The sequence below is a fragment of the Aspergillus brunneoviolaceus genome (genome assembly GCF_003184695.1).
Source record: "Aspergillus brunneoviolaceus CBS 621.78 unplaced genomic scaffold BO95scaffold_96, whole genome shotgun sequence".
NCBI lineage: Eukaryota > Fungi > Ascomycota > Eurotiomycetes > Eurotiales > Aspergillaceae > Aspergillus > Aspergillus brunneoviolaceus.
In genome coordinates this window covers 19273-45134 of record NW_020290826.1, presented here as the reverse complement: position 1 = coordinate 45134, position 25862 = coordinate 19273, and the positions used below count along the sequence as shown (strand labels likewise).

General features: G+C 40.7%; 6 protein-coding genes across 6 annotated transcripts; 4 read left to right on the top strand and 2 right to left on the bottom strand.

Annotated features, from left to right (window-relative positions):
- Positions 1-271: 271 nt before the first annotated feature.
- Positions 272-2303, top strand: BO95DRAFT_508695 (acyl-CoA carboxylase subunit beta; the record flags this gene model as incomplete). Its single annotated transcript, XM_025591293.1, has 8 exons — positions 272-455; positions 504-630; positions 681-748; positions 799-869; positions 927-1237; positions 1293-1546; positions 1622-1715; positions 1787-2303. The coding sequence occupies 8 exons, from the start codon at positions 272-274 to the stop codon at positions 2301-2303; spliced, it is 1626 nt and encodes a 541-aa protein (XP_025437114.1).
- Positions 2304-2962: 659 nt separating this feature from the next.
- On the top strand, positions 2963-5357 carry BO95DRAFT_457254 (uncharacterized protein; the record flags this gene model as incomplete). Its single annotated transcript, XM_025588463.1, is given in 3 exon segments — positions 2963-3165; positions 3217-5276; positions 5296-5357. 3 exon segments carry the CDS (start codon positions 2963-2965, stop codon positions 5355-5357), a joined length of 2325 nt encoding a protein of 774 aa, XP_025437113.1.
- A 234-nt stretch (positions 5358-5591) lies between these two features.
- BO95DRAFT_508689 (acyl-CoA dehydrogenase family protein) lies at positions 5592-7178 on the bottom strand (the record flags this gene model as incomplete). Its single annotated transcript, XM_025591292.1, has 5 exons — positions 5592-6133; positions 6186-6275; positions 6327-6557; positions 6624-6939; positions 7002-7178. The coding sequence occupies 5 exons, from the start codon at positions 7176-7178 to the stop codon at positions 5649-5651; spliced, it is 1299 nt and encodes a 432-aa protein (XP_025437112.1). The 3' UTR covers positions 5592-5648.
- Positions 7179-8367: 1189 nt separating this feature from the next.
- BO95DRAFT_477102 (Zn(II)2Cys6 transcription factor) lies at positions 8368-10977 on the bottom strand (the record flags this gene model as incomplete). Its single annotated transcript, XM_025589967.1, has 10 exons — positions 8368-8847; positions 8905-9009; positions 9056-9196; positions 9218-9619; positions 9692-9841; positions 9933-10287; positions 10343-10419; positions 10470-10611; positions 10678-10743; positions 10973-10977. 10 exons carry the CDS (start codon positions 10975-10977, stop codon positions 8494-8496), a joined length of 1797 nt encoding a protein of 598 aa, XP_025437111.1. The 3' UTR covers positions 8368-8493.
- A 1021-nt stretch (positions 10978-11998) lies between these two features.
- BO95DRAFT_508679 (flavin monoamine oxidase family protein) lies at positions 11999-13602 on the top strand (the record flags this gene model as incomplete). Its single annotated transcript, XM_025591291.1, has 3 exons — positions 11999-12424; positions 12499-13308; positions 13360-13602. The coding sequence occupies 3 exons, from the start codon at positions 11999-12001 to the stop codon at positions 13600-13602; spliced, it is 1479 nt and encodes a 492-aa protein (XP_025437110.1).
- Positions 13603-14336: 734 nt separating this feature from the next.
- BO95DRAFT_457249 (putative choline transporter) lies at positions 14337-16253 on the top strand (the record flags this gene model as incomplete). Its single annotated transcript, XM_025588462.1, has 7 exons — positions 14337-14364; positions 14515-14840; positions 14913-15135; positions 15181-15324; positions 15394-15523; positions 15573-16081; positions 16147-16253. The coding sequence occupies 7 exons, from the start codon at positions 14337-14339 to the stop codon at positions 16251-16253; spliced, it is 1467 nt and encodes a 488-aa protein (XP_025437109.1).
- Between the last annotated feature and the right edge of the window lie 9609 nt (positions 16254-25862).

Sequence of the window (25862 nt, the reverse complement as noted above, 5' to 3'; positions counted from 1 at the left end):
CTCCATTCTATCGCAACATTATATACATCGCATTGTGCAAAGATTGTGGGTGATCCCCCCAGTCTGCTTGCATTGATGGGTTGCGGACCTGCGGGCGGGATCAACCGAAGGCATCGGTCCGAACTTAGGGCAGATCGATCCCCCCCCCCCCCCCCAAAACAGCATGGCCATCTCGATTATTTCATTTCCACCCATCCCAACCTCGTACTTGTTCGGTTCACTTAGACTGCGATACTAAGAACACAGCTCTAGCTGGAATTTGACATTCATCATGGCGATTCAATCCTCCTACCCACCCCCCCAATCCAAACTCGACCTCAACAATCCGCAATATCGGGCCAACCGGGAAACATGGAAGACCGTCCTAGACAGGTTTGAAGAGGCTTTGGAGCAGGTTTTTGCAGAGGGCAACAGTGCCTCTCTGGCACGACATCAAAAACGGGGCCAGTTACTACGTAGGTGTGGATCATCCTCGCAGTGACATCAAGCTGACATCTAAGCAGCCCGCGATCGCATTGCCCTCTTGTTGGACCAGGACTCGCCCTTTCTGGAGATCGGGGCCTTCGCTGGCTATGGGAACCCCGATTCGACGCCATGCGCCAATCTGATCGCGGGGATCGGGAATGTTAGGTACGCCTCCTCATTAGCCATCTATGGCACCACTGATACTCATCTCATAGTGGCCGACCATGTATGCTCATGTCACATATCCCGACTCAGAGCGGCGGGGCCTGGAACGAGATGACAGGTTTGTCAAGGCACTGAACCTGGAGAAACCGTACTAACCATCCATCCAAGTCCTCAAAACGAACCGGATCATGGAGATCGCCTTCCAGAATGATTTGCCACTGATCTCACTGGTACAATCAGTACAGGCCCCAGTATACCTTCTCGCAACAAGGTGAATTGCTGATTGCTTATCCTAGGCCGGTGTCTTCCTCCCGCAACAATTCCGAGTCTTCCACAAAGGAGGCCAACTATTCCGGGATCTCGCCGTGCGGACACAACATGGCAAGCCCTCCTGCGCCCTCGTCTTTGGCTCCTCGACTGCTGGAGGAGCCTATCACCCCGCGCTCTCCGATTACACGATCTTCGTCGAAAACCAGGGGCAGGCGTTTCTGGCGGGACCGCCGCTGGTGAAGATGGCGACCGGAGAGGTGATCGAAGCGGAGGAGCTGGGCGGGGCGAGAGTACATGCCACGAAGACTGGACTTGCGGATCAGATCGCGACAGATGAGTAAGTGCGACGCTCCCCGTATATACAGTAACACCAGTTGATCCACCAGATGTAGGCTGGACGCAATCCGCAAGGCCCGAGAGTGGGTAGCTACCCTGCACAGCCCATCAACCACGACACTCATCGACACCATCGAGCCCTTACCCCCAAGATACCCCGTCGACGAGCTTCTGAGTCTGGTTAACCCCGATATCCGAAAGCCCTTTGACATGCGCGAGGTTCTGCTGCGGTTGATCGACGACTCGCGATTTTCGGAATTCAAGCCGGAATACGGACGCAATCTGATCACGGGGTGGGCGTACTTTTACGGTAAGTCCATTCCTCGTTCATGTTCTTCCCAGCGTTCCCCGGCGAATTTTATCACTAACCCGACGATTAACCCAGGAATCCAAGTCGGTATCATCGCCAACCAAATGTCAGTGATAAACCCAACTGAAGCCGCCAAGGGCGCGCAATTCATCCGCATGTGTAATCAACAGTAAGCTCCCCTACCCCACCCCACCTCCCATTTCTTTCCTATCCCTTCGCTAACAGCTTCGTACTGATAAGAAACACCCCCCTGCTCTTCCTCCACAACGTCACTGGCTTCATGGTCGGCGCAAAAGCCGAACACGCCGGCATCATCCGCGCCGGCGCGCAGCTTGTGGCCGCCGTCTCCACCTCGACGGTCCCGCACATCTCCGTCATCTTAGGCGCCTCCTACGGCGCCGGAAACTACGCCATGTGCGGCCGGGCCTACGGGCCCCGGTTCCTGTTCACCTGGCCCAGCGGCCGGTGCAGTGTGATGGGCCCTGAGCAGCTGTCCGGCGTGATGGAGAGCGTGCAGCGGAGCAGCGCAGCAGCCAAGGGGAAGGTGCTGTCGCCGGAGGAGCTTCGGGCGCGGGTGGAGTGGTTTCGGGCGGCTGTGCAAACCGATGCGGAGTGTTATGCGACGAGTGGGGGACTAGTGGACGACGGAATAATTGATCCCCGTGATACCAGGGATGTGGTGGGAATGTGTCTGGAGGTTGTGGTCAGCGCTGGGATAAGAGGCGCCGAGGGCCATCGGTTGTTGGCAAGGATTTAGTTCTACAGGGGTGGGGAGTGTCTCATCGTGCTTTCTTTTGCCGTGATTCTTGACTCAGGGTCAGGGAGCACCTCCTAATTTATATGCTATGCAATCATCTATATTGTGTTATCAAGAACAGTTTCCTCAAGCATAGGCGTGCATCCTCCATGTAATATTGGGATTAGGTACACTGCACCAAAAAGAAGGAGGAGTGGGGGGGGATAATCAGAATCGTTGCTGTTCCAGGGCATTTGCTCCTTCCTTCTGATCCCAGCATCCAGACTATTAAAATAGAACTTGCCTGGAGTGGTCCTACTGACTGACAGTAATAGAAAGTGTATTTGTTAAATGGTAGAATGGTGTTCCCTAATGACCAACTTGGATGAACGAGGCAGTGTTGTCAATGGCAAGGACTCGAGCAGCTACGACCAAACAGCGCTGCAGCACTCGACTCCACCAACGGACCGACGGATCCACGCCGGCGGAAGCGGACAGCGGTCCGATGCGGGGAAAGCCAAGCCAGACAACCCTAACCATTCCATCCATCGGATAACCTCACCGAGCGGAACACGGAACGGTGCCTCATTCCCTTATCTGCATTGTAACCACCTTTTTTCCCTGCCTCCCCTTCGACTCACGATAGCAATTAGGACTCTCCAACAGCGGTCTGCAACAGAATGACCGTATCCCAAAGCCCAATCTCGCAAAATGCCTCCCCCTCGCGGCCCCCACTCTACGTGGCTTCGCCTCCACTCGACACAACCACCGGCCGCCCGATCATCCAACGCATTTTAATCGCCAATCGTGGAGAAATCGCCGTACGCATCATCCAAACCTGCCGCAAACTCAACATCAGCACCGTCGCCGTCTACGTTACAGAGTAAGCCCGCCCACTCCAGCCTCCCCCGCATAACCTGACCATCTCAAACAGGGACTCCTCATCCCGCCACATTCGCGAAGCAGACATCGCCATCTGTCTGGGCTCCCTGAGCCGCACTACCGACGACTACCCCGAGCAAGAAGCAAACAATCCAGGCAACCCCTTCCTCAACATCCCCCTCCTCATTCGCACTGCCCTCTCGACCCAGTCTCACGCCATCCACCCGGGATATGGCTACCTCAGTGAGAACGCATCCTTCGCAACCGCTGTGCGCGCCGCCGGCCTGATCTTTCTCGGGCCAAGCACCACCGCTCTCACCTCGCTTGGCGACAAACGTGCAGCCAAGACTTACCTGCGCACACACGCGCCCGCCGTTCCCTTGATACCCGGCTTCGTCGGCACCAGCCAGACTCCGGCTGACCTGATCACCGCCGCGACGGAGATCGGGTTCCCGGTGATTCTGAAAGCCTCCGCCGGCGGCGGGGGAAAGGGAATGCGGATTGTCCATGAGCCTTCACGATTGGAGGGGGAGCTAGAGAGAGCGCACTCCGAAGCGGAGCGGGCCTTCGGGCAAAAGGACTGTATTTTGGAGAAGTTTATCGCAGCCGCCAAGCATATTGAGATCCAGATTGTCGGGGACGAGCACGGGACGATCATTGCATTTGGAGAGCGGGATTGCTCCGTGCAGAGGCGGCATCAGAAGGTCGTGGAGGAGACGCCGTGTGAGTTTCTGACGGATGGCATGCGGCGAGAGATGTGTGACACTGCGGTCAGGATTGGAGAGTTGATTCAATATGCCGGAGCGGGCACGGTGGAGTTTGTGGTGGATGTGCAGACGCGCCGGTTTTACTTTCTGGAGGTGAATGCCAGATTGCAGGTGGAGCATCCGATCACGGAGGAGGTGATGGGGTGGGATTTAGTGGCGTTGCAGGTTTATGTCGCAGCGGGCGGCCAGCTGAAGGATTTGCCGGGGTTGGAGGGGGGAGGCTTGAAAGCCCCGGCGCAAGGCCATGCGATTGAGTGTCGCCTTTGTGCGGAAGACCCGAAGAATAATTTCTTCCCAGAGCATGGGAGGATTCAGCTGTGGCGGCCGGCAGACGGGATTCTGGGACCGGGCCGGGATGTGCGATATGAGACGGCTATCCAGACAGGGGCCGAGGTGTCGATTAACTTCGACTCGATGATAGCTAAAATTGTTATCTGGGCGCCAACGCGTGCGCTGGCGATTGAGAAAATGAGTGGTGTACTGGCCCAGACGGCTTGTGTTGGGGTCAAGACGAACCAGCTCTTCCTGCAGCGCTGTCTTCTGAGTCCCGAGTTCCGGAAACCGACGTATACGACTGCATTCATTTCGTCACATTTGGAGCAGCTGTTGCAGTTTCCGGAGGTGCCGCTGCAGGAGAGTCTGCCCCTGATTCCCAGCCTGGTGATCCGGAATTTGGCAGAAACAGGAAATACTCGTGGCCGGCCATTCCAGCACATCCGCAGGCAATTCCGGAACCAGCCCTGCGATCCCGTCAACATCCACTATGACATTGTCACGACCATCACCGGTCCGCAGGCTGGGACATCAAGCATTTGTGTCTGGGATCCACCGGCAGCAGGACAGTCTCCCAATTTGAAACATGTGCGAATCTTACCTGTGCCAGCTGAGACGGAACCCGGCTCTGCCGCCGCTCACTACAACACCATCAGCAACACTCTCCGCGGCGGTTCCATCAAAGCCGTTACCCCAAGAACCATGTGTATTGATTCCTTGCAACCCACAGAGGCCTCTTCGAATCCATCCAGTCTTCCCAGCACCTTCACCATCAAAGTATCAGTCGACGGGCGCAGAATCGGTGCCCACGTCGCCATTCCTTCCCTTGGCATAGCCACAGGAATGGCCGACCGTCCTCAAAGGATCTACTGCCACTCTCCATCTTTTGGGACATACATGGAATTCCAGCGGGACAGTCCGCTCTTGTTCGCGGAGAGTCGAAGGCGGGATGCAACAACCGAAGAGGCGGGGAAACGCACGGTCACTGCGCCCATGCCGTGTAAGATTTTGTCCATCGAGACGAAGAATGGGGACTTGGTGAAGGCAGGGCAGGTGGTCATGATGATTGAGAGTATGAAAATGGAGTTGAGTATCTCCGTGGCGGAAGGGAGATGCGGTAGAGGAGGGAAGGGTGCTTTGTTCGGTTGTCTAGTTATCTGTACGTCTATAGCTGGTCTGAGGTTGAAATATGATACATCCTCTTTCTTTGCACTGAAAGTACTGTGGTCTAGTAACGGTTCTTTCCTTTGTAGTGGCTCAATCACGAGAGGGTTAAGTGACCAGCAGAGAATAGTGATTGGAGTGGTTTGTATTGCCTCAAAGGTTACTGTATAATAGCCCACTCAGTGGAGTTGCAGAATTGCGAGAACCGATATCTAAGATAGAGCCAGGCTTGTCAATCAGCAAGCAGTACATGGTACACTCATTGAAGAGCGACTTAAATCTACAACTTGCTCTGCCCCATCCTGGCGATGGCCTTGATCTCCTGGTTAATTGCCAGATCGGAAAGAATCTCCTCACTGCCACCTCCGACCACCATGACTCGAACATCCCGACTGATCTGCTCAATACGCGCTCCCCGACCATTCTTCGAGTACCCCAGACCCCCCATAACCTGCTGTGCCTCTCTATTGACCATCTCCAGGGTTGTGCCTGCTAACACCTTCAGATTGGCAAACAATCCTCCCATGCCCAAATCCCTTCCTTCCTTGCGCGCCCTATCCGCCATCCAGACCAATTGCTCCATCCATGCATAGGCCGAGTCCAGACTCCGGCCCATTGCACTGAACTTGGTGCGAATCACCTGATTCTCAATGAGCTTCTTTCCGAAGGTCTCCCGCGTGATTGCATGCTTGTACGCGTCCTCTGCACAGACCCGTGCCATGCGGAGCGAAGTACAAGCCAGCCACAACCGTTCATGATTGAAGTCTATCATGGTCCCATCAGCACTGGCTTATCCGCATGCCAAGGGCATACTCACTGTTCATGATGATCGGGAACCCCTTATTTTCCTCCCCGAGTAGATTCGCCACCGGCACCTCGACCTGGTCGAACTCGATATACGTCGAACCTGTGACAGTCAGTCCCACTCCCTATCTACGTGAGAGACGAGAGACAATACCGCTGGCCTCCACCCCGGAGTTCCGGATCTTCCGACACGTCACTCCCGGCGTCCCCTTCAACGGAATGATCAACGCCGAGATGCCCGCAATCCCGGCGCCCCCTGTCCGCACCGCTGCCGTACAATAGTCCGCGAAAATTCCATTCGTGATCCACTTCTTCGCCCCATTCACCACGTATATATCCCCCCGCCGGTCTGCCGTTGTCGTGATTCCGGCGACATCGGAGCCCGCTAGCCATCCGCGAAAGTCAGTATCCCACCCCCGAAATTTACCAAAGAAAAGGGAGAGCGAAATACCATCCGGCTCCGTAACTCCCAAGCAAAAGCGAACCTCCCCGCACACTAACGGCCCCAGGAATCGTTCGTTCTGGTCGGCATTTCCGAATTGCACGACCGGCGGCCCCCCGATGGCGTTTCCGCACCCGAGCGCCCACACTACGCCTAGGTATCCGCAACGTGCGAGCTCGTCGATCACGATCAGGTCGTGGAAGGCATCCCATTGGGCGGGATGGATGTCGCCGGGCAGGCGTTGGTTGGACTGCTGGATGTGGGCGGCTGCGAGCGGATAGAGCCCGGCGGCGGTGTAGCCTTGTTTTGCGTGGTATTGTTGGACCTGCTTTATGGATTAGCATTATATGTGGCTTGAAACTCGGATAGGGAAAGAGAGGGGCGCACCTCGGGCGGAACAAAACCCCGAGCTTCCCATTCTTCGCAAAATGGGGCGATGTGCGTGTCTACGTAGTCCCTGACTTCGCGCTGCAGATGGTGGTGCGAAGGGGTGTAATAGGGACTGTTGGTGATGGGGCGGGTGAGCCAGAGGGGGTCGGCGAAGGGGGTGCCTGGGGGGAACATTATGTGCTTGTAATCAGGCTGGTGGATGATATTTGATGGGTTTACGTTGTAACTGCTGGGATGAGATCAATTGGGATATACCTGGATTAGTGAATAGGGTTGACTAGGGCGCTGTATACGCTGATTATATGTGTACGGTTCTCACAGCAGTGGTAGTCGGGTACGGGCCGGAAACGGGTGTACTTTGTGTGGTTTGTGAGAGTCATCTTGGGCTTGTAGAACAGCATAAGGAATGACAGTGTGTATTACGCAGTAGTATGCCTGCAATTTTCAGATTTTACAGTGCCCCGGGCCTACTCAGATGTCATTCTTGGGTAAAACGAGTGGAGACTCACTCAAAATTGGTTGCCGTTTCGGTCCGATAAGCCCAGTGGGTAACTTAGTGGGCGACCAGTCTGTCTTTATCGGTCCGCTGCTCGGTCCGTTCCCGTGCTGCTTTCCGGGCTAGCCGTACCGTACTAGGTACTTGCCCCGCTACCATTAACGTACCCCGCCTACGGAACCCCGTGATTAGCCGGGGCCTCTCCGGCCTCTACCAGCCTGAGCAGCTGCATCCTCAAGACCGCCTCCATGAACCTCGCCTACTTCTAGTTTGTCTTGATGTCGGTTAGGAAGCGGGGTCTGCGAGGGTCTCTTTTGAGGGCTTGGTTGTAATGTTTTTAAAATGGATGATATGCATGGTTACAATAGGATATGATCATTAACTTTGTCGCTGTGTGCTGGAAAGAGTACAATTGAAGACAACATCTATGTAGAAGTATGTAGGTTTTACAGTCCACGTTCCCTCGATACAGTGGTCGTATCAGCCCTACCTTCCGTCCTCAACCTCAGACTGAAAGCCTCTCCCTGAACAATGTGGGGTAAGGGTGAGAGAAGAGAGTCATAGCTTGGATGGGGACGGAAAAACTGCCTGGGTTCCCTTTCTGCTCGCTCCAATGATGCTCTGATAGCGTTGAACTTGGACTCATAGTTTTGTTTGGATGCTGGGGATATAAATAATATTCTGTGGGATAGCTGAAGCTGGATAAAGTCGGGGATTGAAAGAGCGGGATTTGAAACCCACTTGTCAAGCGGATACACAATCACATTCGCTAAAATGGCGGCCGTGGTTCCAAGGCTACGGCCTTCCATGGTAATAGCTGGATCGTGGTTGTCATTCTGATAAGTATAGTACGCCCAAAAAGAAACCCCCAGGAATCTGGTGTATGGATCCCTTATGTCCACCAGGAATGGCTGCCTAAGGATCTCAGCGACCCGGGAAAAGCAACCCGGTCCGGCCGGAATCGGAGCGATCCGATACACCGAGGAATCCTGCTCAAATGCACCCCGTCCTCGGCGTACTACAATTCAAGAGAAATTCAACTTCATTAAGCCGCAGAGCCGGAGAAAGACCCCGAAACAAATCGTCGTCGCCCAGGTCGATCCTCGAAGATGATGTCGAGATCGGCATGTTCGACCCCAGAGCCCAGGGTGTGGGCGAGAGATTACCGCGGTAATCCGAGCCGGATTCACTAGATGTCTTGGGCAGATTGCTGCCGAGAATGGAATAGTCGAGCATGGCCCACAAGGCCTCGTCGGATCTAGGATCCAGATCGCTCGGTGGGGTGCTTTCGTCGAGCACGCTACTTGTCCCGCGGCGCTGGGCGTGAAAATCACGCAGGCGGATGGCCTAGTTCCGGGGAATTTGTTAGTGATGGTTTTCTCGCCGACATTGAAGTCAACGTACCATGTTAGCGGCATGGGTCCAGACTTGGGCTAATCGATCAAGTATATCAAGAGCATGCTGAAAGCACTCCAGCATATCCGAAGACCGACAAGGAAGCTTCTGATGCTCATCTTGTGACACGATCGAGAGAATGCCCCCCCCCGATCGCCACGGAGTACGCATAGAATGAAGACTCGACGAGTCCGCCCGCCTCGGATACATCCCGGAGGAGACGCACAAGCTGTGTGGCATGATCTATTCCATTCTGCAGGGCGCGGGTGACAAAGCTATGAGGAGCCTTGGAGCCAAAGGGCTGAAGTCGAAGATCAAGAACAAAGGGGTGATTCAGCAAACATTGGCACAGATGGAATAGGGTATGCGCGAAAGTCTGGTGTCCTAGTTCTTGATGATTCGGTGTCCCCGTCGCTTTAGCACTCTGCCGTGCCATATCAACCACTGATGCATCTCCCGATTTCGCATAGGACTCGAACAACAGCAAAGATGAATTGATCGCAGTGTACTCTGACTCGGTGTCCCACGGCGGAATCTCGTCTATGTGCCGATTGGCATAAACGTATCGCGTGCAGCGCCCGAAGATGGACGCCAGAAGAATAACCAGAGCAAAGGGGCTGGGGCTTTCAGCGATCTCAGTGTTCCAGTTGAGAAGCTGATTCAGGGTGTATGTCTTCTTGATCTCACCTAGTCGAAGGGTCACTTCGTCGCACGGAAGCTGGACCTGGCAGTCTTGGTCGAGAATGACGAGGGGGCGCGATCTTCCACATGAAATGAGTTTGTCGAGTAGCTAGACTGACCAGAACGCTCGTCGGCGTTCCTCCTGCTCCGCAGCAGGTAGCCAAGCATCAGGCTCGCCCATTAAGCCGAGCCCTTGTGCGATGCGCGCTGCTAGACCGATCTTCAACCACCCTGAATTAACGCGCCCAGCTAGATTTTTCGTTAGCTCAGAGCGACTAAGCCTCACACTGTCTCCATACCCACCTACCTGTATAATCAATTACTGCCAGCATGTTTACTGTCTGCACGACATGCACTCCTATATCATCTTCTACTGTCAAGTAATCTGTCAACACGGACAGCCAAGCTTCCCGAGCATAAACCTCTGATGTCTCTAGCGCTCTTTCTGCGTAGAGCTCGTGAGTAGAGAAGCGGACGGCGGAGGCCAGCATAGCTAGTATTAAACATCGTGGCAAGGTTCCATTCCGTAGCTCTTGTCGGAAGCTGATCTCCTGGAAGTTGCTGTATGGCTGGTTGTGCACATGGAGAAAATATGTGTCCATGATGGAGTCCAGGACGGGTTGCGAGGGTGTAACAAAGGGAATGCCCGAGACAGGAGGCTGTGTCGACAAGATCTGCTGCCTGAGAGGCTCAGCATCTATAGACGGGCTTCTGAGATCGATCAGCATAGCTCAATATCTAACCGAAGCTCATAGTTAACACAAACCGGGGTTGTTGTGCGGCTTGTCCGCTTAACTCCGCCAAGCGCGACTCAATCAACGAGATACGCTGCAGTAGTTGGGTCCATGGGATCATTAGATAGATCGTAACCAATCAAAAGGCTGCAATCATACATTTTCACTGGTTTGTGCTGGAGGAGTACTGGGAGGATTATCGCCAATGGTCACGGAGTAAGGCTCGTAAATGCAGGAGTGCTTATTCCGGCGACAGTGGAAACAGATCGGACGCTCCCCGGAGCATTTTGTTTTCCTACGCCTGCACAAAAGCTCAAATGCTCAGTGAAACTCCAGCCCAGCTCAGATTGCCTGCTAGGTGACCTACCGACAATTTGCGCACGCTTGGCGAATGCGCTTGAGGTTGCCCGTTTGAAAAGGGGCCATGAGGGACCTCATTGTAGGGACAAGTCAGTCTTGAGCTGTGAGTGAGATAGTAGGGACAAAGATGATAGACAGATAACCTTATAACCAAAGAACAGGATACGATTCAGGATGATGATGACGAGATTTGCGGGGTTGGGGCACGCGACGGATGTAAGAGTGAAATTGCAAAGCACAGGGCAAACGAAAGAGGGCGGGGGCCCGCCTAGCGCTGCGGGGAACTTCGGCCCTAATTCAACTCCATCGTCGATCCCTCACAATTCAAAATTGAACTTGTCGCTTGCTCTAAACACTACCCTGGTCATTACCTACATACATAGATCTGCTGATGGGTCTAATTCCCAAACTTGCAATCATTGATTGGTGAGAAGCGAACATGGACTCTCTGTAGTTTTTGTATTAGAGATATATCCTTGCCATTGTACATAACATCGTATTTCAGAAAATACTTCAATATGAGATTCAAAGAGAGACCTCCTTCGATTTGAGTTGCTGACGTATGAAGGTAAGGAACGAACGAGGCTAATTCCAATTTCCTGGCAGTTGTACAGCTCATACCGGGTAAGCTAATCGCAAGTGCAATCCACAAAGAAATTCTCGGCAACCGTCGGAATGGCACGGAAGGGACTACAGCTAATGCGGCGCCCGATGGCAATTGAGTAAGAATGACTGGTGAGATTCAATTTGCAGATTGTCTCTACTGAGAAAGAATAAATTCAAGAATAGGGAGTACTAGAAATGATTGTGTGTGACAAAAGGTCGGATGGCGAATGTATTGTGTCAGGGCGTCTTATCAATTGCGGTCTATCAGCTTGGCGATAAACACCCGGATAAGGGTCTCTCACTTTAATGCCCTATTTGGGTAATTCTGACTGCCCCACATAGACACGTCGCAAATTGACAATTGTGATTGGCGATAGTTTGAACCGCCAAACACAATGAATCTGGGGAGGTGTCGCATGGCTGTACGTCAGATTCAATTCTCCTCTTAGGTGCCTATTTGAGTAAATTCGTACTCAGTGTGGATAAAGAAAACATATCATCCCCACCGCAAGAACAATATCGGGCCATCTTATGCGGTCCGGCTTATCATACAGACATGAAGCATCGACAGACATTCTTCGAGTGACACTTCGGAGTGTACATAGTGGAAGGGGTTATCGTAGTGAAATATAAATACATGAAACACAATCCTCCTTCGCCGGCCATGAAGCATGATCACCAATTCTTGAACTACGCACACATCCTCCCACAACATCTCCGGAATGACTTCCCGTGACGGATACCAATGGACGGCAGAGACCGGGCTGGTGCAAGGCGTCCCTTCCATTGGGGTCATCTCACCCCCTACCAACATGACCTCCACCCTAGACCGCTGCGATGTGATTGTCATCGGTGCAGGCTATGCAGGCCTCACGGCTGTGCGAGATGCCTGTCTGGCAGGGCTCAAAGTCTTGCTCATCGAGGCCCGCGATCGTATTGGGGGACGGTCCTGGTCCTCGAACATTGGAGGATATCCTTTCGAGATGGGAGGGACTTGGGTTCACTGGGGTCAGTCGCATGTGTGGCGTGAGATCTCACGCTATCAAATGCGGGATGAACTGGAGCCCTCGTTCGACTTCTCCCACGGGGTCAACCATTTCCAATTACGCACCAACCATGGGTCGAAGACCTTCAGCCACCAAGAAGAGGTCAGTGGGGGTTTCATTGAATTCGAGCGTACCCCACATTCCAAGAATGCCACAGCTAACCAATAACGGTGTAGGATGAGCTTCTTGCTTCCGCATTGCACAAATTCGTGAACGTGGATGGTGAGCTGGGCAGGAAAATCATGCCGTTTCCCCACAACGCCTTCCATGTCCCCGCAGTCCGCCAATTCGACCAGATGTCTGCCCAGGATCGTCTCACCGACATTGCAGCCTCGCTGACCCCAGACGAGCGAGCCGTGGTCGAGAGCTTCATTCTTCTGTGTAGCTGTGGTACTCTGGAAACCACCAGCCTTTTCGAATTTCTCCACTGGTGGGCTTTGTGTGGCTATACCTACCAGGGCTGCCTGGACTACCTCATTTCCTACAAGTTTAAGCGGGGTCAGTCAAGCTTTGCCATCAACTTCTTCAAGGAGGCAGTCTCGACAGGCAATCTTCTTTACACCTTCAACAGTCCTGTGCAATCAATTGAGAATCAAAGTGAGAAAGTCAGTGTCACAACCCGCGATGGTCGAAGCTATACAGCCGCCCGCCTGATCTCGACAATCCCTCTCAATGTGCTCAGCACCATCGCATTCTCCCCTTCCTTGGGACCCCAGCGCACAGCAGCAATCAATACGGGTCATGTCAACCAGTGTGTTAAGGTCCATGCTGAGGTCTCCAGTCGCGAGATGAGATCGTGGACGGGAATTTCATACCCCTTCAATAAACTCACCTATGCCATCGGCGACGGGACAACACCCGCGGGGAACACTCACATTGTCTGCTTCGGAGGCGCTGCGAACCACATCCAGCCGGAAGAGGACCTGAATAAAACCAAGCAAGCCGTTCAGGAATTGGCTCCTGGTAACATGGATATCCAGCGCCTGGTGAGTGTCCTCCTTGAATCTATTACTTTATGCTGATTCAAGGAATCCTAGGTTTTCCACAACTGGTCGAAAGACGAGTTTGCTAAGGGAGCGTGGTTCTTCTCACCCCCAAAGCTTCTCTCAGTAGCTTTGGATGAGCTGCGATCCCGACACGGGAATGTGCTGTTTGCCAACTCGGACTGGGCTGTGGGCTGGCGGAGTTTCATTGATGGTGCGATTGAGGAGGGTACACGGGCAGCAAAGACTGTTACGGAGGAGCTGCGATCAAGGTCGACTTCGCGGGCTCATTTGTGACTATTAAATGTCTGTAGCAACACTTAGCTTCTGGAATAGCACAGTGTATTTTAACCATTACCGGAATGTTCCAATGATTTCGAACTCATCGCTCCACCACTGCCGGCACAGCTGAAGATATCATCAGAAGAACCATCACAATCTTGGGAAGAAGGCTCAAAGTTCAAGTTCGCCGCCATGAAAAAATCAAAGACCGAAACATGCAACCAAATGAAGAGACCAGCACCAGTATGAAGATCGCATCTCGTTTGTTTTTAGGCAATAGTATATCCCCAAGTCTCGTGTCCTCGGTGACGAAGAACAACCAGATACAGATAACGAATAAACCGACGGACATGGATATCACCAAATCTCAGATTTAGTATCTTTCACGTAATAGGTCGCCTAATCTGTCCCATGAAGTCACAGATAGCGGAGAAAGTGTAGATAGTGTGTCCACCAAGCCGGCTTATCTGCATCAGATTATTCGCCACGCCACAAGGCCGAAATCTCAGGTTATTGACCGATTTCGGTAATTCCCATCTCAGTCCCCGCATCATCGATCTTAACAGTTACGACAACCTTGTGTGAAGTTCCCTTCCTATCAAGTACATCCTGCGAAATGTCGACAAGTGTGATAGAAGACGAACCTTTAAAGGAAGGCAATGTTCATCCTTGTTGGGCAGTATTGGAATCAACCAACATATTCAATCCGAGAGACAGTATTATCTACGTTACGCCTCGATATTTCGAAGATGGAACCATCAAAGACCACCAAGCAAGGTATGCAAGGAGGCATCCGGCGAAATTGTAGAGATGCTGATTATCTATGTCTATGGACCAGAAGCAAGCCTGGATGTTGAGCGACGTAAGTTGATAGCTTGCTGCTTTTATCGACCTTGTCCCTCATCTCATAACTATCTTCTGATCTAGAGTCAGTACGAATCGGTGGGATGGTGGAACAGGGCTGCGTGGAAGGGTTGGTCATTGGTCCAGCCGGAACCCGCAAGATGACCCCTCTTCAGATCATCTCCGCAAGTTGGATCATCTGTGACAGTTGGGCAGGGGTATCAGCCACTGTGGCTCTGGCCATCGCCCAAGGTGGCCCCGTTACCATGGTCTATGGACTAATCTTGATGTTCTTACTTGTTGGCGCCTGCACTCTCACCCTGGCCGAGTTGTCGAGCGTGTACCCCACGGCAGGGGGGCAATATCACTGGACCTCGATCCTGGCCCCGGGGTGCATTAGCCGAGGACTGGTACGTATTGCTGTTGTGACATATTATTCCTGCTTGAGGCTACCTTGTTACGGTTACTGACCTATCTTCCAGAGCTACGCCTGTGGAATGGCCAATATGTTCGCCTGGATTGCTATTTGCACGGGTATTGCCATCATCCCGTCCCAACTCATCCTGGGCATTGTTCTCTTCTACAACCCCGGCTTTAATGCCCAGCCATGGCATTACTTCATCCTCTACCAAGTCATTAATGTGTTAGTACTCTTTTATTGTACTGCGCTTCTGAAAAAGTCCCTCTGGATCCATGATGCATGCTGTAAGCACCCGAGAGCCCGTACCTCAGCAGTATCTAATTCCTTAGTCTTTATAACCCTGGCCTCGTTCTTTGTTATTGTGATTGTCTGTCTGGCTCGGACGGCTCCCAACTTCCAGCCCAACGTCCATGTCTGGGCCAATTTTCTGAACGACAGTGGATGGACATCTGGCGGGGTAGCATTCCTCACCGGTCTCGTCTCCCCGAATTACATGTACGCAGGCATTAGGGTTTATTAAAAAACCCTAATGGAATGCAAAGATGCAGCTCGGGTCGTCCCTCGCGCACTATTGAGCACGCTTGTGATTGGCTTCGGTACATCCTTTGCATTCCTTGTAACTATGCTATACTGCACCGACGACCTTAAAGCAGTCGTCGCCTCAGCCACAGGGTCAGTTACCCCCCCACCCTCACCGGTATCCAACGCTAACCGAGTGCAGGGTCCCTATATACGAAGTCTGGTATCAAGCCACTCACTCAAAAGCAGCAGCAACCACTTTCATAATCCTCCTCAGCCTAGCAGCCGCTTTCGCCCTAATCGGCGCCCAGGAGACCGCCGCCCGGTTAACCTGGTCCCTGGCGCGGGACAACACGCTCTACGGCAGCAGCCAAATAAAAAAGATGCACCCGAGCCTTGATGTCCCCGCCTGGGCCCTTGTTTTCAATTTCTCTGTTATGTTCATCATCGGCTGTATTTATTTAGGGTCATCATCCGCGTTCAACGCCTTCATTGCCACAGGTCTGGTCCTGCAGCACGTCTCCTACGCCATTCCCGCCGCCTTGCTCTTGTTGCGTCGCCGCGGGAGCACCTGGCTCCCTGCAAACCGGCCCTTTCGACTCCCCGGCCCGGTGGGTTGGACTGTAAATTTTGTGACTGTCGGCTTTACGCTTTTAGCCTTGGTCTTTTATAGTTTTCCAACGGCGAGACCGGTCACTGGAAGTAATATGAGTGAGTTATCTTTTTCACTAAGAGCAGTGGCTGTACTGAATTCAGTTGCTGATGCTGATGATCAGATTATACGGCTGCTGTGCTGGGGTGTATGGCGATTGTGGCGTTGGGAAACTGGGTGTTTTACGCGCGGCGATGGTATTGTGGACCGAGATTGCATGGGCTAGATTAAGATACATATTCAAATTTGGTACTGGCTTATCTATTTATGCTCTCAGAGCACATTCAAAATTCCGTCTCAGAAGTTTAAAAAGGATAGGCAAAAGGGCCATTGCTACGGATCACACGTAGATAGATAGCTAATCTAATTGGTAAGCAAGTCGGCTTTATAAGCGAGCCAGCCGCCCTATGTGCAAAAGATCCTGCGATTTCTTGCAGGATAGCTTACAGGCTTACTCGCAGGACCGTTCGCAGGGCCGTTGGTAGAATGGTCTGTAGGATGGTTCACAGGGTAGTTCGCGGAGTGGTTTGTAAGGTGTTTGGCAGGCTTGCTTGCAGGCTTGCGCGTAGGGCTGTTTCTTGCAGGCTTTCTTGTAGACTTGCTTGTGGGCTGTTGGTAGGGCTTTTGATTTATGGGCTGTCTTAAACTTGCGCGATCGGCTAGAGTGGCTAACGGGCAAGTTAGGTCAGGTTAATTAGAATTTTTATTCCTGACCGCAGGTTAATAGTCAGGTATAAAAAATATATATTTCTAATATTGATAACCTGCGGTTAATCGGTAGATCTAATTTTTTGATAATCAAGTCTATATAAATAAACAGTAAAAAATAGTAGAATTATTCTATCTAATTTTTGTCTAAATTCTATTTAATTTAATTAACTTTTATCTGATTTTGATTTAAACTAACTATTTTTAAACTAGTATAGATATAACAGTTAACTGCGGTTAACTATTAAATAAAATAGTTAATCAGATTTTATATCTTAATCTGACTGATAGATTTTGGTTAGATTAAGATTTAGATATAATAGTCAGATTAAACTATTCTATACTCGGCTGCAAGACTGTTTGCAAAGCTATTAGCAGAGCTACTATTTATCTGTATTAGAGTGGATTAACCTGACCGTTATACCTTAATCTTAATCTGGCCATAACCTGGTGGTTAGGTTAAAATATAAAAAAATTTTAACTATACAGTTATAGTTAGATTAAGATATAATTATTATTTTAACTGTTTATATCTACCGGTCAAAAAAGTTAGATATAACAAATAGATTAATAACTATAGATTAATTAATAATATATATATTTTTTTTATATAAATAATATATAAAGTATAATATATTTTTAATTATAGTATAATAATATTCTTTAGATTTAGCTTATCTATTTAATATTATAGTATAATTCTAATTCTTCCGACTTATCTACTTAATTTATTTGATTTATTTAATTTACTTAATCTATTTAATCTGCTTAATCTGCTTAATTTATTTAATCTACTCGACCTTTTTTCCCGTAGAGCTGAGAGGTATACTATACTTTAAAAAAGATTTTTATAAAATCTAGTATAAAAAAAATAGTATCTAATATTAAATAAACTAATAAGATTATATTATTTTTTATACTGTTTAAAACAGTGATTATAATAGCGGAGAAATTAAGAAAATCAGATTTCTATTTTTATCTGAATATATATAATATTTAAAGATTTAGATAAAACTAGCTTTTCTATTTTTAATAATAATTTATTTTTTAAATTATTTTTAAAATTATTTATATTCTTATTTTTATTTATATAAAAAATAATAATTATTTTATTCTTTTTTTACTTCTTAGATATAAAGATAATTGAATCTGGATTAAGATTATTAAAAATATTCTAATACTTCTTACTAATAATAAAATAATTAATATATATCTAAAGTATTATTATTTTAATTATATTAATATAAAGACAGCTCTGATAATAGTAGCAGATATTTTAAAAATTATTAAATAAATATTTAATACTAATACTATTAGTAATAGTCAAGAGAAAATCTCTAGCTATTTAATAAAAAATAAAAAACTAATTACAACAGGACTTTTAATAAATAAGAATATTAGTATATTTTATAATATCTAAAATAATATTAGTTTAATTAAAAATATCTTTATAAACTATATATTTTTAATATCTAAATATATTTTAAGTTTTTTAAATATTTCAGCTGCTGGTAAGAGTTTCTAGTATTTAAAAATATTATAAAAGATTTTATTTAGATCTGACAGTAATCCGAAAATAATTAACAGTATATTAATAGCCAGATTCTAACTATAATAAAAATAAAATATTTTTTTAAAAATAGTTCGGTATTTATAATATCAGTTAATATTATTATCTAGCCAGATATTTTTTTTAAATTTTTTAAGCTTTAATGTTGGGTTTAGAATAGTTATAATTATATAAATATAGCCTTTTATTTAATAAATATAATAATAATATTTTCGGAGCTTTTAATATATATTTTATAAGTTTTTAAGAATTTTTTTTTTAAAATACCCGCTTTCTTATTAATCGGTTAATTAAGTAATTTAAATAATTAAAAAGATTATTATAGATATTATAAATCTTATAAACAGTAGGCCCACTATTTTTAAATAACTAAAATATAAAAAAAAAAAAAAGTATAAAAACTTAAGAAGATATTCTATTTATTTTTACTTAATTAGAATAGAATAAAGATAATTAATATTATTATAATTATAATATTAAATAAAACTCTTAATTACTTAATAAAAATTAAATATCTGGTAAATTATAAGATAGATTAAGTTTTAGCAAGTTTTATAGTTAAAAAAAAAATAATAAACTAAGTCTAATTCAAGTTGTTAAGTAAGCTGAAACTTTTTATAATATTAAAAGTTTATATTTATAAATTATATAATCTTCTAAATTTATAATCAAGAATTAATAAAATTAGCTATTACTAAAAAAAGATTTTTAGAACTTGTTTATAAAAAACTAATCTAAATAATCTTTATTATAAATAATAGAAGCTTTTTATATTAGCCTTTTATAAATATCTTTTAGAATATATCTTTTTAAAAATTCTTAAAATACTAGAAGAGATTTTAAGACTTTTATTACAGATCTTTTATATATATTTAATAATACTATTTAAGACTTTAATCCGAAGTTTTTATAAAAAAATATTAATTATAAACTAAATTATATAAACAAGACAGAATATATAATACTAGTTTTAAATAATTATTATAAAATTAGAATAAAATAAAGTATTATAAAGCTGAATACTCTGGCTAAGCTAAGTCCAAAGTTTAGATAAGATTATACTAAATATTAAACTATTATTATTAGTATTATTAGTTGTTATACTTAATAATTGATAAAATAAGTTATATTTATATAAAATTAATAGAATAATTATAACTAGATTTTTATTAGTATAAAATTTAGATACCGGTCGAAAGCCCAGTAGAACTTTATAATAATTTATATTTTTTATTAAAAAATATCTAATTAAAGTAAAAAATATTTTCTAATTAGAGCTGGTCTAGTAGTTTACTATAATTAATATCTGTCTAGTATCTAAAAATTTTAATAACAGCTGTATATATATATTTTTTAATAATTTTAAAAAATATTTTTTAATCTGTACTTGATTAAAAGAACTTGGTTTTCAGCAGAAAAATAAAATTATAAGATTAATTATTTATTTTAATTAAATATACTCAACAGTTCGGAATAATAAACAATAAATAATTATAAAGTATAGAATTTAATTCTAAAAGTTCTATTTATTATAAACTGCAGAGGCCTAGAAAAAATAATAATTAAAAAAGATTTATTTTTAAAAAACAAGTAAATATTTATAATAGTTTTTTACTTAATATCTGACTAATTATTTACTTGGATATTATTAATAATATTTTTTTTTTATAACTCTTATAAAGATAATAGCTTATAAAACTAGTTTCTAAGTTTTTAATTCCCAAATATTATAAAATATAAAGATATATAATATAGTAGATATAAGAAGTTTTATTAGAAAATAATATATTTTTCTAAAAATGATTTTATATTATTAATATTTTCTTTTAATTAAAGTAAAATAGCGGTTTTCGAGCTTATATACAAACTTTAAAAAAAATTATTTTTTATTATTAATTCTAGAAAGTAGAGAGCTTTTTTTTATAAATTAAATATAAAATAATCTTCCGATTCTTTGCAACGCACGTAATCTAAAGATTTAAAAAAAAAAAAAAAATCTAATTTAAAAAGCTTATTTTAGTTAGAATATTATTATAATTTATAAAGATCTAAAAAATAAAAAAAAAGAGCTCGATAGTATTTTCTAAAAATAAACTAAATAATTATAATTAATTTATAATTCTAAGACTACTCTGTAAATAATAGATATAGAAAAATAAAAATAGAAAATTCTATAAAAACAGTTTGTTTTATTTTAAAACATACTTTTATATAAATATGATTTATTATATTTTAAATACAGTTAAAGCATCTGCTGTATTTTATTTATTTTAGAAGATCTAGTAAGCAGAGAATTATATTTTAAGTTTAGAATTATAAAAATTAGATCGATCAGATCAGTCAGATTATTTTTATATTAATAAAAAAAATCTAAAAAAGGCTTTTATAGAACTTTTTAAGAAGTATAATATCTAATATTTAATTAGATAATTATTAGAAAGTATAGTTGCCGAGAAAGACTATATAAATAATATTATATAAATATTATAGTATAGTTTTAATTCTTTTAATTTATCTACTTAATTTATTTAATCTGTTTAATCTGTTTAATCTGCTTGATTTATTTAATTTATTTAATTTATTTAATTTATTTAATCTGCTTGACCTGCTTAATCTGTTTAATCTGCTTAATTTATTTAATTTATTTAATCTATTTAATTTATTTAATCTATTTAATCTACTGAATCTGCCGCCTCTGACCGTCTATTATATAATTCTAAATTTATTTAAAAATCTTTTTATTTTTAAATCTTTTTATAGCTTTTTAAGTTATGTTTTGTCTATAAATCTAAAAATAATCTAACTAAATAGCTAGTTAAAAATAAAAAAATAAGTTATTAAAATACTACTAGTCTGTTATCTATTTTATTATTCTATTTATTATTATTTATACCTGCTAGTCTATAACTTAACAGTAGGTTTTTTTTTAAGTTTAATTTATAATACAGATAATTTAATTTTTTTAGATAAAAAATAAAAATATAATAGACTATTTAAGCTGAAATAAAAAAAAGAATAATAAAATAAAAATAATATATTTATTTTTAGTAGTCTAACTAGTAATAAATATATAGTTTTTTGGTTATTATATAGTATAATTAAAATATACAGCCCAAACCAAACTATAATTATATATATTTATATATATTTCTTGCTGTAAAAACAACAGTTTTATAAAAAGCTGAATTTTATTAATATTATTAGGATTTTCTGATTAATTCTTTTAGATAGAAATAAAAAAGATACTAATACTTCTTTTAATTATTATTTTCTAATTTAAAAAGCTTGTTTCTATATATTTTTAGATAATAGTTAAGATAGTTAGATTAATAACTGCTTAATCTAGGTATATTTTAACTATACTAGAATTTAAATAAATATAGCAGAGAGGTCTTAGTACTAAGAATAATTAAAATAATTAACTGCCTATTTTTTAGCTATACCGCGGTTAGATATAAAAATTTTCTTAACCTGGCTATAACCTGGCGGTCAGATATAAAATTTCTAATTAACCTGATCTGACCTGGCCGTTAGCCACTCTAATCTGTATACTAAACAGTATGTATAATTATTAAAAAACTATTTATAAATAAATGCAGAACTTCTACTGTGGTTGGGTTAGTTTTTAAAAATATATAATTAATAAATCTATATAGAAAAATAGCAAGATCAAGTAGTTATAAAATTTAAGAATTATTAATTAAAATTATAATAGAATAATAGAGAGTTTTAATCTGATTCTAATAATATAGCTCCGGTCCAATTTGGTATAATACTAATAAAGTTATTAATATTTAAAGACTTTTCTAAAAAAATTTGTTTTGGAAACAGAGCTAATTTTTTTAAAAATTATTATAAAAATACTATTCTGTCTATATCTGTAATCCCAGTAATCCCAGTAACTCTAGCAACTTCTTTAACTTATTTAATTTTTTTAATCCCAGCGACCCCAGTAATTCTAGATATTCTATTAATTAGATTAATCTAATTTATTTTTTTTTAATAGTTTATAGATAAGTACTGCTAATCTGTTCTATTTATATCTACTAAGTATAAAAACAGCCGAAACTTTAAATATAAATTACTTATATTTTTATAACAAACTTTCTCTGAAACTTTATTTTAATAATTCTAAATATATTAATTATAGAACTTTTTTAATTATATCTATAGAAAAACTTATTTTTATATATAATTAATATTATAATCTAGCTACTCTAGTTTATCCGTATCTATTAAGTATAAAAATAGTTAAAACTTTAAATATAAATTATTTATATTTTTGTAATAAGCTTTCTCTAAAACTTTATCTTAATTATCTTAATTATATTAACTATAGAATTCTTCTAGTTGTATTTATAGAAAAACTTGTTTTTATATATAATTAATACTAGAAATCTTTTACTGCTATTCAAATAATTAGAATTTATATAAAAAATATTTTTATAAACTTAGGTTTTTAACTAGTTAGTTAAGTTAGAGATTTCTAATAAATATTAGTAATCTTTATCTGCGGTATAATAATATTTTTTTTAGTCAGCCAGCTCTCGTGTGCTAAGATTACTAATAAATATTAGTAACCTTGATGCCTGCAGTATAAATAATACCTTTTTTAGTTAGTTACCTTCTGTAGCAGGTTTTTAAGCAGGTTTAATATTATATAACAGGCGGTTAGGACTAATAAATATAATAAAAATATTATAGTATAACTTTATAATCCTTCTAAGCTTTTTAATTTTTTTAACTTACTTAACCCTAAAAATCCCAGAGACCCGACTAATCTATTAAATCCGACTGATCTATTAGATTTAACTGACCCATTGGACCCGACTAATCTATTAGATCCGACTAATCTATTAGATCTATTTAACCTGTTTAATCTATTTTATCTATTTAATTTATTTAATTTATTTGATTTTTTGCTGTATCTGCCACCCCCAACCGTCTACTATATAATATTAAACCTACTTAAAAACCTGCCCGTATTATAGTATAACTTTTCTAATTTGTTTAATCTGCTTGACCCGTTTGACCTGCTTAACTTATTTAATTTATTTAATCTGTTTAACCCGTTTGATTTATTTAATCCTATTAATTCTAGTAATTTAATCTATCTTTTTAACCGCCCGCTGCACGTAACCCCATATCTACTTAAAAATCTATCTGTCTTTAAATTTCTTTATAGCTCTTCGAGCTACGTTTTGTCTATTAATTTATATATATAATTTAACAAATAGCATCTTAAGATAACCAATATTAATTTATTAATTATTAAAAAATCTTAAATCTAATTTATCTATTTTTATTTACTTTATTATTCTATTAACCAGCCCGCTTTTTAATATCTACCAGCCTGTATTTTAACAGCCCGTTTCTAAATTCTTTTATAGCTTTTTAAACTATATTTTATCTATTAGTTTATATATATAGCTCGACGTATAGTATACAAAAATTAATTAATATTATTAAATTTATTAAAGAACTATAAAATCCGGTCTGTTTATTTTTATTTATTTTATTATCCTGCCAGCCAGCCCGCATTTTAACAAAAAAATCGAACAGATTAATTAAATTAAACAGATTAAACAGATTAATCGGATTAAAGAGGTTAAGAAGATTAATAGAATTAGAATAACTAACAGCCAGATCAGATTAGATTATTTAGAATTTTTATATTTAACTACAGTATAACTAAAAAAGAAATAGTTAATTATCTTAACTATTCTTAATACTAAAACATACCTGTTATATCTATTTAAGCTCTAGTATAGTAAGATATATTTAGATTAAACAGTTATTAATCTAACTATCTTAACCGTTATCTAAAAATATATAGAAACAAGCTTTTTAAATCAGAAAAAAATAATAAAAAGAAGTATTAGTATCTTCTTTATCTCTATCTTAAAGAATTAATCAGAAAATCTTGATAATATTAATAAAATTCAGCTTTTTATAAAATTATAGTTCTTATAGTAAGAAATATATATAAAAATATATAATTACAGCTCGATTTAAGCTGTATATCTTAGTTATAATATATAATATTAGAAAAACTGTATATTTACCAATAATTAGACTACTAAAAAAAATATACTATTTCTGTTTTATTATTCTTCTTTTTATTTCAGCTTAGATAGTCTATTATATTTTTATTTCCATCTAAAAGAGCTGAATTATCTGTATAATAAATTAAATTTAAAGAAAAACCTGTATAATATTATTTATATAGTTTTTTTCGGCAACTATACTTTCCAACAACTATCTAATTAAATATCTGATATCTTATTTTTTAAAAGATTTTATAAAAGTCCTTTTCAGGCCTTTTTTATTAATATAAAAACAATCTAATCGATCTAGCCAACCTAATTAATCTAATTAATCTAAATAATCTAACCAGCCTGACTAATCTGACCGATCTTATTATAAAAACAGAGATCTGTCTAATTCTAAAAATCTTTTTAATTCCAGAAATCTTTTTAATCCTAGCAATCCCAGCAACCCCAGATATTTTATTTATATAATTAATTTAATTACTTTTTCTAATTGTCTATATATAATTTAAATCTATATAAAAATCTTTCTATCTCTAAAAAAACTATAAAAAGATTTAAGATTATAAACTAATCTAAATATAATACTTCAGCGGGCTATATACAGACTGATATACAGAATAAAATAGATAAAAAAAATAGAATAAATAATTTAGATATATCAGATATGTTAGGATTATATTATAATATATATTAAGTAGATCAAATAGATTAAATAGATTAAATAACTAAAGTAACTAAAGTAAATAAAATTAATAAAATAAGCAGATATATACTATACAGAGCAGGCTATAGAAGAAGAAATTACTAATATTTATTAATAATTCTAGTATACAGAAGATAGCTAACTAAAAAAAGTATTATTTATACTACAAATATTAAAATTACTAATATTTATTAATAATTCTAGTATACAAAAAATAATTAATTAAAAAAAATATTACCCGCGCTGCAGGCATCGAGGTTACTAATATTTATTAATAATTCTAGTATATAAAAAATAACTAATTAAAAAAGATATTATTTGTGCTGCAGGTATTAAGATTACTAATATTTATTAGTAATTCTGGCGCACGGGAACTAGCTGACTAAAAAAAATATTATTATACTATAAATAAAAATTACTAATATTTATTAAAAATCTTTAACTTAACTAACTAGTTAAAAACCTAAACTTATAAAAATATTTTTTATATAAATTTTAATTATCTAAATAATAGTAAAAAATCTTTAGTATTAATTATATATAAAAACAAGTTTTTCTGTAGATACAACTAGAAGAGTTCTATAGTTAATATAATTAAGATAATTAAAATAAAATTTTAAAAAAAGCTTATTATAAAAATATAAATAATTTATATTTAAAGTTTCAGCTGTTTTTATATTTAGTAAATACAGATAGACTAAAGTAGCCGGATTATAATATTAATTATATATAAAAACAAGTTTTTTTGTAGATATAACTAAAAGGATTTTATAGTTAATATATCTAAGATTATTAAGATAAAATTT